General features: G+C 32.3%; 1 protein-coding gene across 1 annotated transcript in view; it reads right to left on the reverse strand.

Annotated features, from left to right (window-relative positions):
• LOC129230434 (rab GTPase-activating protein 1-like) overlaps nucleotides 1-16,543 on the reverse strand; it is a 176,764-nt gene that overhangs the window by 99,948 nt on the left and 60,273 nt on the right. The window contains exons 8-9 of the mRNA XM_054864836.1: nucleotides 15,098-15,206; nucleotides 10,515-10,681 (exon numbers count right to left, since the gene is read on the reverse strand). Coding sequence (XP_054720811.1) covers nucleotides 10,515-10,681; nucleotides 15,098-15,206 — 276 coding nt within the window. The remainder of the gene's footprint in view (nucleotides 1-10,514; nucleotides 10,682-15,097; nucleotides 15,207-16,543) is intronic.

Raw genomic sequence — 16,543 nt, forward strand, 5'->3', positions numbered from 1 at the left:
ACCTCTCACTTCTGACCTCCCATTTTTTATGCACCACTTGCCTATGAGAAAAAGTTTCAAAATTATGGAATATCCTATTTTCTATTTTTCTAAATAAATTCAGCATATGATGCATGCCCTCTTAAGATCAAGGGTGCACCCCCTCTAAACATTGCAAAGAACCTCCCCCCCCCAACCCCCGCCTAAAAAAAAAAAATTCCTCAAAACAAACCTCTCTAAAAATTTCAATGAATCCCCACCCTACTTGGGCACTCCCTGCATGATGTTTTTTCTACTAACTTAACTTTATCTTGTGCTTTACATACTGTACATTATTAGTATACACATATGAAATTAAACCTGCTACCATTCATATTTTTACTGTGAATTGTATTTTATGTTTGCGTCTAAATTTTTGGGACAGGGTGTTAGTTAACTTATACTGCAAGAACTTATGATGAAACTTAAAGGCAAAAAATTAAAATAAGAATTTAAACCTAACAAATTTTTACTGATTTCTATATTGTACACAAATGTAGCTGTCATGTAGACCTTATAGCTCGAAAAAACCTTCATCTTACCTTGCACTTTGGGCAAAAACAGAAAAATGTTTCAAAGAATATACACAATATCAAGGGGGGGGGGGGAGGAGGAGCTAGGTTTTCGATAAAACTAAATCATCCTAAATCCAATAAAAGAATAGCAAAGATTTGTATCAAATAAAACAGACTACCAGGTTGACAAAATTGGGCTGCTATATTTGCAATTGATTGCTTTTTTGGCATTTTTTGAAGTTTATCAGAAAATGAAAAGAAATTGACCGTGAATTTTATATTATAACTAGAGAAAAATAGCAATTTAAGATGCTTATGCATTTTTCTAATTCTTATAATATCCTACACTTATATTCATATTATGGAGAGGATACAAGAGAAGAGCAAATATGCCCCATCATATACTTTAGAACAAAGTTGTAAAAATAAAGAGTTTTCAGTCAGGTGCTTCTCTCAAACTTTTCCAGGGGGTGGGGAGAGGTGGGGGCAAGTACTGCTGATTATACCAAAAAACAACACAGCTCACACTCACTAGTGTAAAAACATTTTTTTTTTCAAAACCAGGAACAGAAGGGGGCAATTGACCCCTCTAAGTGACGGGACTGTTTTTAATGCAGTAAAAAATTTAAACCACTCTTAAAAACTTATCTGAATAATAATACAATGGCTTGCAATAGTTAAGTTTAGCTTATTGGTCAGTTTAAAACAGAGGCGTAGATAGGGGGGGGTTGGGGACAACCCCCCCCCCGAAACGTTAGTCTCAAAAAAAAAGAGAGAAAAAGAAGAGGGAAGAGAAAGAAAGAAAAAGAAAAAAAATCAAAACAACTTTTTTTCTGAGTAACAAAGGTCAAAAATTCACTTCGCTTCCCCCCCCCCCCAATGCCATTGAAAATCTGTTCCATGTGTGACCCTCAAGCATAAACACGTCTAACTCTGCTGCGAATTTTTTGATAATTGAGTGAAATTTGACACTTCGCTTTAGAAATGAGATTGATTTGTTAAATCCACGTATATGCAGCCTTTCTTTGTCATAGATTCCGCAAATTGTTAAATATATTTAATTGAATGAGCCGCGCAGTGGGAATATTGCATACAGTCGAATCTGTATATTTCGAATTTCACATTAAGGAAAAAAAATCGAGATAAAGAGTTTTGAAATGCGGGGGCTTAAGAAACTTTTTATAGAAATTTGAAATATGAAAAATGATGGTGAAAATTTGAAATCGATACTAAAGACAATATGGGCTCTTGATTAAAATTCCTCTTTATTAGTTTTGTTGGGTATTTATTCTATTATTACATTATTGAGTGCTTTATTGCGAGTTTAAGGAATCATTTTGAAAGTAAAAGAAACTTTAAGCATATCTTTTTCAAGAAAAAGTCTTTTACTGCTTTTTGGTCCCTGATTTTTTTTTTTTTTTTTTTTTGGATTCATTATTTATCCTCTTGAGGTAAGCAATTGCAGCAAATCTAACTTGATCAGTATTCTACGATTTTCCTTTTTTCATCACTTGAGAAAAACTTATACTTTCTTTTCACTCCTATCATTTCGGTTTTCTAAGGAATCGCAATTTTAAGAAAGAGAGCAACCAAAGAACACTACTAATCCAGATAACAGCGAAATGGCTTTTAACTTGAAACCATGAACTTGAAATGTTCATCTTACATATGTCAAACCTGTGAATTTCACCCCTTTACTCTTCTTCCAAGAAAGTGCGCGAAACGACTGTCCTTTGGTTAATCTTCCTGGAAAGCCTATTCGTGGAACGCATTTCTAACTTTTTTCCAATGCCTCCTCAACTCTTGAAGACAATTCCTCTGTTTCTCCAAAAATGATAGCATAACCGGAATTCGAGACAATAGAGGTTTTTTTTGGTCTGGCCCCGTGTGTGTCATAGGTCATAGTCAAAACGACCTTTGCTAACCAGAGTATACATTGCAATCACATTGATTTTTCAGCCAGTATTTACTGTGTTTTCTTTTGGAAACGTACAGTCTGTTTAAAATAGTACATTCTAAGTGAAAGTTGTTGCATAATGAAGCGAGAAAAACCGATAACAAGCTTTTTTCAATCCAAAGAAAAAAATTTAAATGACGAAAAGGATAGCTCTAAATAGAGAAAGTTAACGTTGTGTGAAGAAAACGAAGTACAGTCTGCAAAGCAGCATTAGTCCCATCGGACCCTTCTGAAGGTAATTTTATTTTAATTCGAAAGAAAATCTGCATAGCAATACATGAATAAAATGTTTAAAAACGAAATGAATCTAGATTATTTCTATTAGCTTGGTTCGGATTAAAAAGTAGAAAATAAAAAAGACTTCTGTTTATAATACCCAAAATTGCTGTTGCTCTCTCAAAAATATATTAATGTAAATTCTAAAGCAGCTAATAAAATTAAAAATGAAAGGAGAACTGATGGTATGATGTTGAGTGTATAACTTTCTACCGCCAATATTTCTTCCTTAACTTTTTTATTCAAATTTTATTAACTGCTTTAGAATTAGCAAAAATGTAAATACATAAAAAACAACATATAAATATAACGATATGAAAAGCAATTTCATTTTTTGCGGGTTATAATTCAAGAAGTCTTTTTTTATTTTGTTTTGTACTTTTAGTGCAAACCAAGTTAGTAAAAATAGTCTTTATAGTCTGACCATCGATGAGATTGAAAGCCAAACATCCAGTTTACAGGCGGAAATGGAAGTATCTATTAGCTTTCAGGGATGCCAGCTTTTGTAGATGTGTGTCAGCCTCTAAATTAAGCAGTCACATTGAAATGAACGGAACACGCTCATCAGATATTTGATTTCCCCCTGATTTGGATAGAGTGGTTTTGACAAGACATTGCTAGAAAATTTCACTTTAAATAAAATGGAGGGAAAAGAAAAAAAATGTTAAATTTTCCACAACATTAAAAAAATAAAAAATGTCTTTGCTTTTGTTTTGTTTGACACAAGTATCGGAATTGGGGCACCACATTCCAAAGTATGTAAGATTCACCTCCCTCTTATTTTTTTTAATACTAAAAAAATTTACACACACACACACACACATATATATATATATATAGAAAAGAAGACCCCCCCCCCCCCGAAAGTCGGGTCTAGCTACTCCTCTGGTTTAAAATGTGTTTTTACATGAAGAAGACTGATGAAATCACATACAACAGCTGCTAAAACAGAGAAATAGTCACCACAGAAATTATACAAAATGACCTACTGCTCCAAACGTTAAGAGAGGTAGGATTAATAGTGTCATCAATGGAGAATTTTTCAAGATTGTAAGATTGTGTGTCATGCTATTACAGGTACGTCATGTTATTACAGAAAAACATACAATATTCACATTGCACCCCCTATATTCTAAACACATTTGCAATGGCTTTTTTTACTAAAATCATAAATCCAAACTTTCATTTATCAAGTTTTCAGGTAGGCCGTCATTACAATAAATAATGGGAGGAGTAGGGGAGGGAGGGGGGGGCAAAGGGTATGCACTGAATGAAATAATAACAAAAACCGGAAAAATCACCCAAACTTGGATACAAAACATTGATTTCCCAAATTTGTGCTTGGTTGGGGGGGGGGGGGAGGCAATTGACTCCACATGGCACTTTATATGATGGGCCTGCTTTCAGTTTCAATTCCACTAACATGTAAAGTTTTGTGAAATGTACACATGAACATCTGCATACATTAAATATAGTAATAATTTCAAAATGTTGTAAAAACATGTTATTGATTGAATCATGGTTGGTTTATTTCATGCAAATTGTTCCACGCGTTAGCAAATTTCATACGGCAATTTTACAATCAATTACATTACTTTTTGTTTCATTCTGCCTTCAATTATTTAATAGTCAAAACCACTATTTTAAAAGGAATTGAATAAGTATTTTTGTGCCAGAAAAGTAAAGAAAATTAAACTAACGTAAATAGGCACAAATTTGAAGGAATCTACAGACAGGGTGTTTTGCAGTGTCAAGAAATCCCTCTTTCAGTGAGCTTTTGGACGCAGAGATATCCAACAAAAACTTCTGTTGGAGGCCTTTGCATCCGCAAGCTCACGTCTTTAGCATTGAAAAAGGGGTTCCTTGTAATCCCAAAACATGTGTCTGTATGCTATATTATAAATTTGTGCTTGTTTCTTGTTTATACTGTTTAATTTCTTTTACTGTTTTAATATTTTTAGCAAATTTCATCAGAAAATCTCGTTTTTTATCCCCCCTCGCAATAGGGAGAAACTAAATCCGTGATGAACTCTGTTAACTGATATATTGATTGTTATTTCATTGTTTCTGATTTACTTGCATAAAAGGCACTTTCAAATCTGTGGCTATAAGTGTTTCAAACAACACGATGCATTTTTATAAAGGAAAGTAGCAATCCCGTACCCGGCATTGCTCGGGTAATTGAATTAACATAGGATAACAGTGCTTGGTGCACCTAGTTAAGAAAACTCCCTATAATAATTACTTATTATCTATAATTATTCAAATTTTGGAGGGTCCCGGGGCCCATGGACTTCTTAGAAATATGCCCTTGTCCTTAACCGATCCTTAACTGTCATTAACGATCCTTTTAAAGCATTGATTTTATTCGCAAACATAGGCCATTCACTTTTTATTGTTATAACTATGTTTAAGCAAGAAGATATTTGTATACAACATTTTTTTTTCTGTTGCTAAAATTATTAAGCTGCTTGAGGAACTGACTCTGAAGCAAGCTACATAAAATTAGCCGTGTGAAAAAGTCTTCTCTTAAATCGATCGCTGCTACTTTTAATGTATGTCCTTGTGACTTATAAACGGTTATTGCAAAGCTAACTTTTACAGGAAACTGCACTTTTAAATTCAAAAGGAGAAAGCAAAAGACAGAAACATTATTATTTAACTTGAGAAAAGCCTCGAAGAATCACGTGAGAAACAAAAACAATATCAAATTTAAAATTCGCTATCAACCAAAAGTTGAGATGAAGTACTGAATAATGGTTTGAATGGAGGAAAGCCTTCGAAAATAAGGGATTTAAATTTCAATGACAGGTTTTAATTTCGCAGAAATTAAGGGGTTTTAATTAATTTTTCCTGAACTAATTGATATTTCGAAAAATCCTTTCTTAGTGGATACTTTCATAATTATGTGGACATGCCTGTCAAATTTCAAGTCTGAGGCTTCAGCGGTATTGGCTGTGTGTTGATATATATATATATATATATATATATATATATATATATATATATATATATATATATATATATATATATATATATATATATTAGGTTTTCAATTTTGAAAAATTACCCCTATGTTTGAAAACATAGTAGAGGCTAATCATCTGAATTTAATCTTACAAAATATTTTTCGAAATGTGACTTACAAAGAATCTTTATCATAGTAACAAAACAAAACACACTGTATATTCGATGTGCATTTAAATCCTTTTCTAAAGAAAATCTATTCTTCTTTTATCCAGAAACAAACACTACAACCGTACCAGCACGTTAATCCGATTTTGTTTTCCTAATGTCTTGGTAAAATACATGGGAAGTTTTTTGTGTAGGCAGAGAGGATAAAAGTGTTTTTTTTTTTTTTGTCAAAAGTCTATTTAAATTCTTCAAGTAGAATCGAAACAAATTGAGTGCATTATCTTTTGTTATTCTGTTCCAAATTCTTTCTTCTATTCGATGGTTCCGTTCTTAGACTCTTCCCTTTTTTATGTTTGACATAAAATGTATCGAGACACTTCTGAACTTCAAATCTAAAGCTTCACAAAATTTATACAACTGAGTAAAAAAAAGCATGAATTTTCAAAGAATAACGAGGCATGTTTCGAGACTACAAGTAACTTTTTTTTTTCAATGCAAAATGGTGTGAGCTTATGGATGTAACGACAACCGATCAAAAATTAGACTTTCGACCTTAAATAGTTAAGAAATTAAGGCGGTTACATGTTGCGAGTAATCTTTACACACGTGTTCTCTCCCCCCCCCCTTTTTTTGCTTTTTAAGCGTTATTGCATACATTTTTACTTTTAACACAAAAAGTGTTTATTCATTTGTTATTCTTCTTGGTGTGTATTTCCAAGAACATTGCATTACTTTACGCACTTTACAAAGAAATGAAATAGATCATTTATTTGATATCAGCTTTTTTTAGTTTAGCAGTTTCCCTGTCAATTCTTGAATATAGATTTAAAGTTTCCACGGTTTCTGGACAGCCATTTTTAAGAACCCTCTTTTTCCCTTAATTTTCAATTTATCGAATATTGTTCGGTCCTGATCGCTTCGGTTAATCGCATTTCTGCTCTGTTGTGTTAAAATTGTGCTTTCGTATATTTTTTAATCTGTTGAGTCGAGATATTTTATATTATGACTGGCAAAAATATCCAGCGTTGCCTGGGTCAGTAATAATTATGAGAAACAATTGTTACTTGCATTTGTTTTCTGTTTTAAGTGGAAGAATTAAAGACACACATTTTTGACGTCATTAAAAATCTAGCTTCTTCCTTACTCATAAAACTAAAGTAGCAGTAAGTAAAAAGAGCAAAATAGTATTGATTTAGAAACGAAAACACAAAATTTAAGCGTATACAAATTTGAAGAATTTCCGAAATATGAAATTAAACTTCACATGTTTAAAAAGATTTATCAGTTAATACTTTTTTTTTTTACATGGAGTCTTACCTTCTCTGTATGTCTATTGAAGAACGAACTGTTTAAAAAAATGTTGCCGCGCGCCCCGTGATTCCCTTAAACTTGCTGTAGTTATTTTGGAAAATTTCAATTATTGTGAGTTCTTGGTGTGATTTGAAATGTTACTGACTTCGCGGGAATCGTTTTGGGATACCTTGGATAATGCTCCGCCTCCTTACTTTGTAAAACGTTATGTTACTAATTTTTGTTAAAGAGATATTGTCGCCTTATGCTAAGATACTTTTTGGTCCCCATAAAATGGCGCTAAACAATTTCATCCGAAATGTTTCCAGAATAAGTAGTAAAATTTGGCGATAGTTTGAATTTGCACGAAGTCACATTAATGGAAGTTTTTGTGCTGTTTTGGATTTGCCTAATTTAGTTGCTGGATTATTTTACAGTAAAAAAAGTTTTTAAAGATTCTTTGACTGACGATATTTTGTTTACATGGTGAAAGCTGACAAACATTATTACGTAGTCTTTGACTTCAAAAACTGCGACAGTTGAAAAAACTACCAAATGCATCCGCTACTGAATAAAAAAACCCATTAATTACCCTAAAGTTCCGTTTAAATTGAAAATAATCAACCAAATCTAGTTATTATTAGCCAATCTTGGGGAAAAAACGTTACTTTAAGATTTGACTTGAGAAAAGCCTCATACTGTCATACGAAACACAAAAACATTCAACAATTCTAACTATGAACTGGGAGTTGAGATGATACACTAAATAATGAATTGGGTTGATGAGAGCCTTCGAACATGTAACTAAAAAGCTCATAATTCGTTTTTTATACAACTTAGAACTTTCTAACAGATGCCATCTTCAGCAGAAAAATTAGCGCTTTCGATGGACACATAATGTTAATATGTGCACGTTTTTTTCACCCCCATATTGGGGCATTTATGCGAAAATTGGGACTAAAATTGGAATAAAAAAAGAACTAGCAATCGGATTTTTTTCGAACCGGTCTATAAACCATCCCAGTACCAAAATGAACAAACGGTGAAAGTTTCAGCCAAATCTGGCGGGTAGTTTCTGAGATCTTAGGGAACAAATTTACCAAACTCCATTTATATATATATATATATATATATATATATATATATATATATATATATATATATATATATATATATATATATATATATGTTATCTCAGGACATTGATTTTTATATATTAAGATAAATTAATTGGTAAATTTGCAAAAAAAAAAAAAAGACTTTACTGACTAAATTCTGTAAATACTGACTAAGACTGACCTGTTTTTAAAATACTGACTTTAACTGACTTTTACTGACAAGTTTTATGCCCTGAAGATGACATTCAAACATATTTCCCATTAAAAACAAAGATGTGTTCTTGAAGTTAAAAAAAATATACAGTCGGAAAACGATTTAACGAACCTCTATTTAACAAATTTCGCAATTTAGGAAATTTTTCTTTTTCCCCGAAGAAAATGAAGGCAATGCCATATTTACAGAATAATAAACCCCGAATTAACGAATTATTTTAACAGCCGAAAAAATTTTGTTTTGTTAATTTGAGTTGGGAATTATTGGATTGTTTTCCAAATGTTATATTCATATTGTCCGAAGCAGAAAAGACTTTTTTTGGAATCAGCAATTTTTGACAGGCGAGGGGGCAACCAATGAATAGCCATTCTGATGCAAAAGGTAATAATGAAACTCCCATTAAAACTTACTTTTTCAAATGCTTTACATGGCCTGGAATCTGTAAAAACATATCTTATGCAGCAGGCTGTAAATGACACAGTATTTTCTTCCCCCCCATAAAGTCGAAAGAGAACTATTTCAAGTCAAATATCAAGGAAATAGTCAAAAATCTATTACTCAGTAGTTTAAATTTTCAAATTAACTAGTGTATAATAAGTCCTGAAAGGTTGAATAAAATGTGTACACGTTCTAATTATGGATATTTTTTGCTCGGTTGCTTATAATGGGTTTCAGATAAGGAAAATGTAGTTCTTTTAATTCTTTTTCACACCCCGATATTACAAATAACCTGGATTTAACGTACAAAAGTTTCGGTCCAATTCGTTAAATCCGGGTCCGACTGTACATATTTACCTTTTAAATTGCTATTGAAAAATAAATGCAAATGTTATCACAAACACTTGATGCACACATACAGTTTTACACCCATGTTAGATGTTAGATGCTATATTTTAACCCAAAAAACGTAAATGAGCACATAGTTTTTTCATATCTGATCTTAAGAAAACTTGGGAAAGTGTTGCACTCCAATGGATCCCCTCGAGTCATTGTGACATTTTTAGAAATGAGCAGGCGGATCAACTTGCTAAGGCTGGATCTCTGATGACCCAACCAGATTCTCCTCTGCCTCTGTGCAATGTTAAATAAACTATTTTTTACAAACTGAAAAATAACTTGTGTTCTTCATACAGTGATGCAGCTGTGGGTAAAAAATGGAATTCCCCGCTCATTAATAGTAATAAAATCGCCAATTCATTGCCTCGGTGTCCGTTGGAGTAGCTTGTTTTTGTGTTATCACTGCACATGACTATTTGCAAAAACATCTTCATAGAATTGGAATAAAGGATTCGCCTTGTTGTTCTCTGCGTCGCCAGGGTGAGATAGACGGTGACCATCTCTGGAACTGCAGTTTTTAAACAACAACTGTAAGGACGCTAAATTTTAATCACATTATTGTTCTACTTCTTTATCTTATTGGGCTGCTCGTCGATTAATGGCAGAAATGCTGCAGATGGGAGTAGGCTAAAAAAAAAGTTTTTCACGTTTGATTTCCTTAAATACAATGTTGGGGACCGAGAAACCATATAAAAACTAGATGCAGTTATTTTTCACTTTTTTTTTGCTTTAAACCTGAATATTGCATCTTATTTTAACCATAACTGCTGTTCGGAGTATGCATCTAGGACTAACAGTTGAGAAACTCTAGATCTTGCAAGTTAAATTGGGACACACTACATATAACAAGTTAAACCTTGAACTTAACAAGCACTGAACTTTTCACTGGGAACATTTTAAATACCTAAATAAATATGCAAACAAATTAAATAAGAACCATTTTTATACAATAAAAATGCAGTTAATTATAAAGTTTTTCAATAAAAAAGTATCCTGAATTGTTTGCAGGGGAAAAAATGAATTAGAATAAAAAGCAAAAGAAGTGCAAAGAAATAAATTATTTTATCTATGAAACATAAAAAGTGTTTTTTGATTCCAAAGACATTTTAAGATCAAAATAATTAATTTTCATCCAAGAAATTTGAAATAGTTACCTCTTTGAGTCTTAAATAAAACTGATCATGCAACGCTCTCTTTGAAAAATACCAAAAACGCTCATTTGAAGGAAACACTTTGGCCTTTGTTTCAATGACAAATCTAGTAGGCTCATCAATACCAGCAAACACCAAATCCACGCCAACACTTAAATATACTTGGCCATCTGAAATGAAATGAAACCCTTTAAAAATAATTTTACACAAAATTTCCGCATCATATGTGTGTCTGCATCGCATACTGTTTTAGGTTATAAGAAAATCCTTGCACGACTAATTGAAAAGGTTTTTATCATATATTGTTCATACGATGTTTAACATAATTTCCTCTTATAATGCTACCGTTTTACCCTGCATTATGCGGTACGCCGGAAAAAAGCAAGGTTGGCCATCATGTCAGAAAATTTGAATTTTCTGGCATGGCGGATAATTTGAGGTTTACTTTGCAACAAAACAAAAGGAAAAACTTCCCCATTCAGTTCCAATCAGAAAGCAAAACCACGGTAAGGAAAAAAATATATAAATCCTGAAAGCAATCTTCATTCAAAAAAAAGGGGGAATTGCATGTAACATGTGCTTGTTATTTATGGTAGGTCATTATTAATGGATTTGATTATATGCGCATAAAGTAATCAATTCCGAAGCAATCATTGTTACTGCGATTTGTGAATAATTTTTTAAATAAATTATTTTAGGTTCCTTTTAGAGAGGTAATTTTAATTCTTATTCATTGAATAGTTATGGTAAATTCTTTAGTACTGGTTTAGGGGCCGTAACTGACTGCTTAAATGTTTGCTTACTTAGTTTTAATTGAATTTTTATAAAACTATTCATTATAAAACAATATTTTTCTTGTTAAAATAACAAATGACATTGTTAGTAAATATTTCAATAAAATTAAACTGCTTATTAATAGGAATAAGATATGTAAAGAACTTATAATCATTTTTAAGCAGAACATATATTTTTTATAGTGTATTAATTTTTTTCCTAACCTCGATTTTTCAAGCACGCCGAAAAGGACCAGGCATGTGTTATTGAAAATCTGGTGACCCGGTGACATGAGTGATAATGGGGGTAATAGGGTACATGCACAAGCAAAGATATAGTGTTCCTGCTAGACTATTTTTGAAAGGCGCAGTGCCCTGCCCTTTTCCGTATCAGCAGAATGAGCGCTGCCCTTGTTTTAGATCGCAAAATGTGTCCCGCCCTTTTCAAAAATAAGAAATTGCACCATGTGTTTTTAAAAAGATGCCTTAAGCATTGTTTGGACTTGCCATGATATTGGAGCAATTTTAACTGTCCAGCGATCGTCAACAAAAACACTCATGTCTATTCATTGTTCCCAGAATTTCACCCTGAAAATGGCCCCATAAATAAAAGGGGAAACAAACACCTAGGCAAAGAGGGTATGAGATTCTCGGAATTCTAACAGTCTTATCAGTAGGAAACAAAGGCATGTTCTTCCTTCTACTGAGGGTGGGTTTTAGAAAAGGGTGTGAGAAGGAGTAGGGTCCTCTGGGAAGGGAGAGATCATTGTTTCATTCCTCCCCATCTTTGATCTTCTGAGAATCAACAAGGAGAGAGGCAATAGGACATTTTCCTAGCATTTCAGCCCTTTGTGTCTGTTTTTTGTTTGCACCGTGAAATAAGGCTTAGCTAATTTTAGCACATTGCTAGTGATTGTGTAGCAATCTTTTCACATCTGTTTCTGGAACGTTAACTTTCTGATTTTTTAATAAGTAGTATATAATACAAAGCTTACTGAGCTAAAATACAATGGGTTTTTTTTTTTTTTTGGTATCTTGAATTTTTAAACTCCTCCCCCCTCCCAAAAAAAAAAGCGTTTGAAATGGAAACATATTGCTTTGCCAGGGAAATTTTCTGCCGCAAAATATTCTTTTTTTTCATTAATTGTTGTTAAATAATTTTATTCTCTTTGAATAAGATTCATAAAACAGGTTATTTTAAAAACTTATTTACATAATAAAAAACTTACTTTTGACATACTTGTGCTCTTTCAAACTAAAATGATCTTGCACTGTTTCTTTTTCTTTTATAAATATTATGAAACTGATGTTTAAAAAAAATCACAGAAATAAAATGCCGATACATTAATTTTTCAAAGAAATTGTCTGAGATAACTCTTGGAGTGGCCCAAGCTGCTTATGCTATTGGGTTTAGCAGCGCATACATCTGCAAACACATTTGTGTTATGAATTTAAACATCTCTAAGACTAAGAATCGAATTCAATTCGATTCTTAGTGAATCGAATTCAATTCGATTCTTAGTCTTAGAGTTTCGTTATTTTAAAAACTTATTTACATAATAAAAAACTTACTTTTGACATACTTGTGCTCTTTCAAACTAAAATGATCTTGCACTGTTTCTTTTTCTTTTATAAATATTATGAATCTGATGTTTAAAAAAAATCACAGAAATAAAATGCCGATACATTAATTTTTCAAAGAAATTGTCTGAGATAACTCTTGGAGTAGCCCAAGCTGCTTATGCTATTGGGTTTAGCAGCGCATACATCTGCAAACACATTTGTGTTATGAATTTAAACATCTCTAAGACTAAGAATCGAATTCAAATAAAGTCTTTTTTGTTTTGCACCTTGCTCCGACTGCATTTTCAAAGCACTGCACACAATATTTTAATTTAATTCTACTGTTTGAAGTGAATTATATTTAAAAAAGGAGAATTTACGTTCATCATGATTTTGATGTCTACTAAAATACTTAATGGCACAATGCACATTACTAGGCAGTTTTTTTAGAGTAGGAAGGGGAGATCAGTGATTAAATACTGTTCTTTTTAAATTAAAATTCAAAGAGTTCTGAAATGCCTAGAATTTTTTACTCTCATAGGATATCTAATCAAGATTATGGCCTGAAAGTGTCAGAAAAACACCCAGTCAAGTTTCAGTAAAAGCTAAATATCATTACAGAGTGTGAAAATGTGCTTAGTTAGCATTTGGGGGGGGGGGGGGGCTAACCGTATTCTAAAGACAAGTGCATTTTCCTGGTGAAATCATGATATTTAATACTGAAGTCATCAGCAGTGGCGAAGATCGAGGGGGGGGACTCAGGGTGCAGACAACACTGTTTGAATTTTTCGCTAGGTGTTTTAAGATGTTATTTCTTCACTTTATTTTTTTTTGGGGGGGGGCGCTCAGTACTTTTTGAGGAGTGCATCATTGGTCTTGGGAGGGGGCAAGGGCAATGTGTTGAAATAGTGCCCCTTTCAAAGACCAGCACCCTGCCCTTTTTATTTTCTAGAACGAACACTACAAAGATATACCATAAGAAACCCCGTTAGAATTAAAATTCTAATTTACTAAAAAAATTATAATCTTAACAGCTGGATCTCAAACAAATGGTCACTGAACCTCATTTTATTATGTACAGAATGACTTATTCTGCAAAAGTTCAGCAAAATTAATCTTGCAGACCGATCCCAAAACTCGTTTTGAATAGTTTATCTGAAAAATATATTCACAACACAATGTACCATTTTCTTGACACAATGGGTATGTTTTAAACAGTCTGATCAGGAGTAATGAACAACAAAAAATAAAAAAGTGAGTAAAAGATTTGAAAAATTTCAGAATAACCACCAGCTGCAACATAGCAAGTATAAACTACGTAAAAACTTTCTATTAACATTTTTTTAACACCCCAGTTAGATTTAAGTCCAGTGGTGTTCACAATGGCTGAAAGCAGTTGCTGCAATAAATAATTAAAATTGTTTCCCAATCTGTAATTCTTTTAATGTGTTTTTTCTCTTCATATTGTTTAGGCTGTATGCATGTTTAAGTCAGATTGTTTTGAATATTGCATCATGAATATAGTTATTTTAGACACTTACAAATATTTTTACAGTTGTACAGCTGTAAAAAAAATTCCTTTGTTGAATTTAAAAGCATTAAATTTCAGAAAAAAGCATGGTAGTATAGGTGCATAGGAACTTGAAATTTCAATCTTAGGTCGTGATTATTCAGAAAACTTCATTGTTTTGAAAATACAATTTGATTTATGCTTACATTTCAAAAAGGCCAATATCAAACTTTTGTGATTAAAACAATAAATAGTTTAGAAGAGGAAATTCTAGTTATTTTTAGAATACTTGTATTAATTTTATAGTTTCACACATACACAATTTTATTCATTTAAATGGATGGTACACATCATAAAAAGTAGCTAAGTCTATTAGTAGTCTTTTGCAAAAATATTGTTGGCTATCGAGAGATTTTGTTGTATCAACATTTTTTTGTACATATTGTGCTCAGTTTTAAATAACAACATAAAAAAGAAAAATGCATTAAAAAAAATACAACAAACGTCCTTTTTTGTTGTGGCATAAGAGCATGGTTTAGCCAAAGTTATAAAAAACATTAGAAAACAAGCTCAATTTTATAGCTAGTTAGCATCAGCAGCAAAAAAAAAAAAAAAAAATACAACATAAAATTATCTTTACAAATGCAAATAACTTAGAAAAATATTATAATTCCAAGGGGGTTAAAGAAAAAAGTTTGGCAAGAGTTAGGAACTAAGAAAATGTAAAATGGAATACACACCTCGAGTTGTAGGTGTGTTTAAAATTTCAAAAATTGGATCAACAGGATTCCAACTAGCAGATATATGATACAATGTTTTATCTCCATTAACAACTTTATTCATCAAAACCTGAAAATAAATGTGCATAGATTTTAAACATTTTCTGTTAAAAATAAGTAATAAATAGCCATTGAACAATAATACGAAAAACTTATTTTCAAAATAAAATGATGTACTATGTTTTGCATAGAATTTTAGAATGGAGTACATATTTAAATCAAAATTTCATTTCAAGAAACATTTATTTTATTTAAAAATTGTCTTTTGGTGCAATTAAGTATGCATTTTGTAAAAATTTAAAATGCACTTAAGTGGACACAGGGCATTGTAATGCAAACATAGGCACACATATATCAACAACAATCGGGTCTAATGGGGTAAAGTGATCAGTATAGAAAAGTGGTCATATCATTAAATAAAAAACTAAGTTGTTGAAATAAATGGGTGAATTGGGGTAAAATTCTTATTTAAGATTTTAACAAGTAGGAATTAAGTTTTTAATTCAAAATTTCATATTGGCAAAACTTTATTTAGTGAAAAAGGCTGTTTTGTTTGCTTATGAAACATTTTAAAATCTGAAAAACCTCCTTTAACAACTTCAAAATTTTGGCTATAAGAATTTTATTATATTGGCTGTGCAGGTTGCTCCTCATGCTTCTCAAGAACACAGCTATATCAACAGCTAAGCTGGATTCAATTTATATAGTATTTGAGAACTCAAGTAAGATGGGGTTATAGTGGTCATACGTTAGGCTTAACATATATCTTTAATCTAAAATCCCTTAAGCTTAACTTATCAGGCAGATATCAGTTAAATATCAATTTTGTACTGTTTTAAGCTACAACATGTATACTGTTTTAAAGTAAACAGAATTAAATGCAACTAAGATTAAATACAATTTTAACTGATATTAAATACAACTATCGCCCCCTGCTCACTTACGCTCGCCAACCCCCAGAACTGCTTACGCAGTGTTAGGCTAAATGCCTTTATTTTTGTTTCTTGAAGGATTTCACCAATATTGTTTTAAAAAAAATTTGTAACTTACCTTTTGCCATTCCGGGAAAAACCTTGCACGGGAAATCCCATCCACCTGCCACCCACACTCAAATGTCCGAGTTTGAATCGGAAGTGTTCGGAAAAATATGCGGCACGCTATGATTGGTTGCCGTCATTCGGCAGATGTCGGTAAACTTCCGACAAAGCACATGTCGATCACATGAGATAACCATGTTGAGGTGTTGGGTGCTGAATGTCGAATTAAATAAGAATTGTGCAACCTGCAAGCTGCGTTTTTCTTGGGTTGAGTTGTTCTTGCAATATGCAAATAAGGTAATGTCACATTGTTACGAGCACGGTCGGATCTGGCCATAAATACGCAGATCGGCCATAGCTCGCTCTCTCT

This window comes from Uloborus diversus, chromosome 1 (genome assembly GCF_026930045.1).
Source record: "Uloborus diversus isolate 005 chromosome 1, Udiv.v.3.1, whole genome shotgun sequence".
NCBI lineage: Eukaryota > Metazoa > Arthropoda > Arachnida > Araneae > Uloboridae > Uloborus > Uloborus diversus.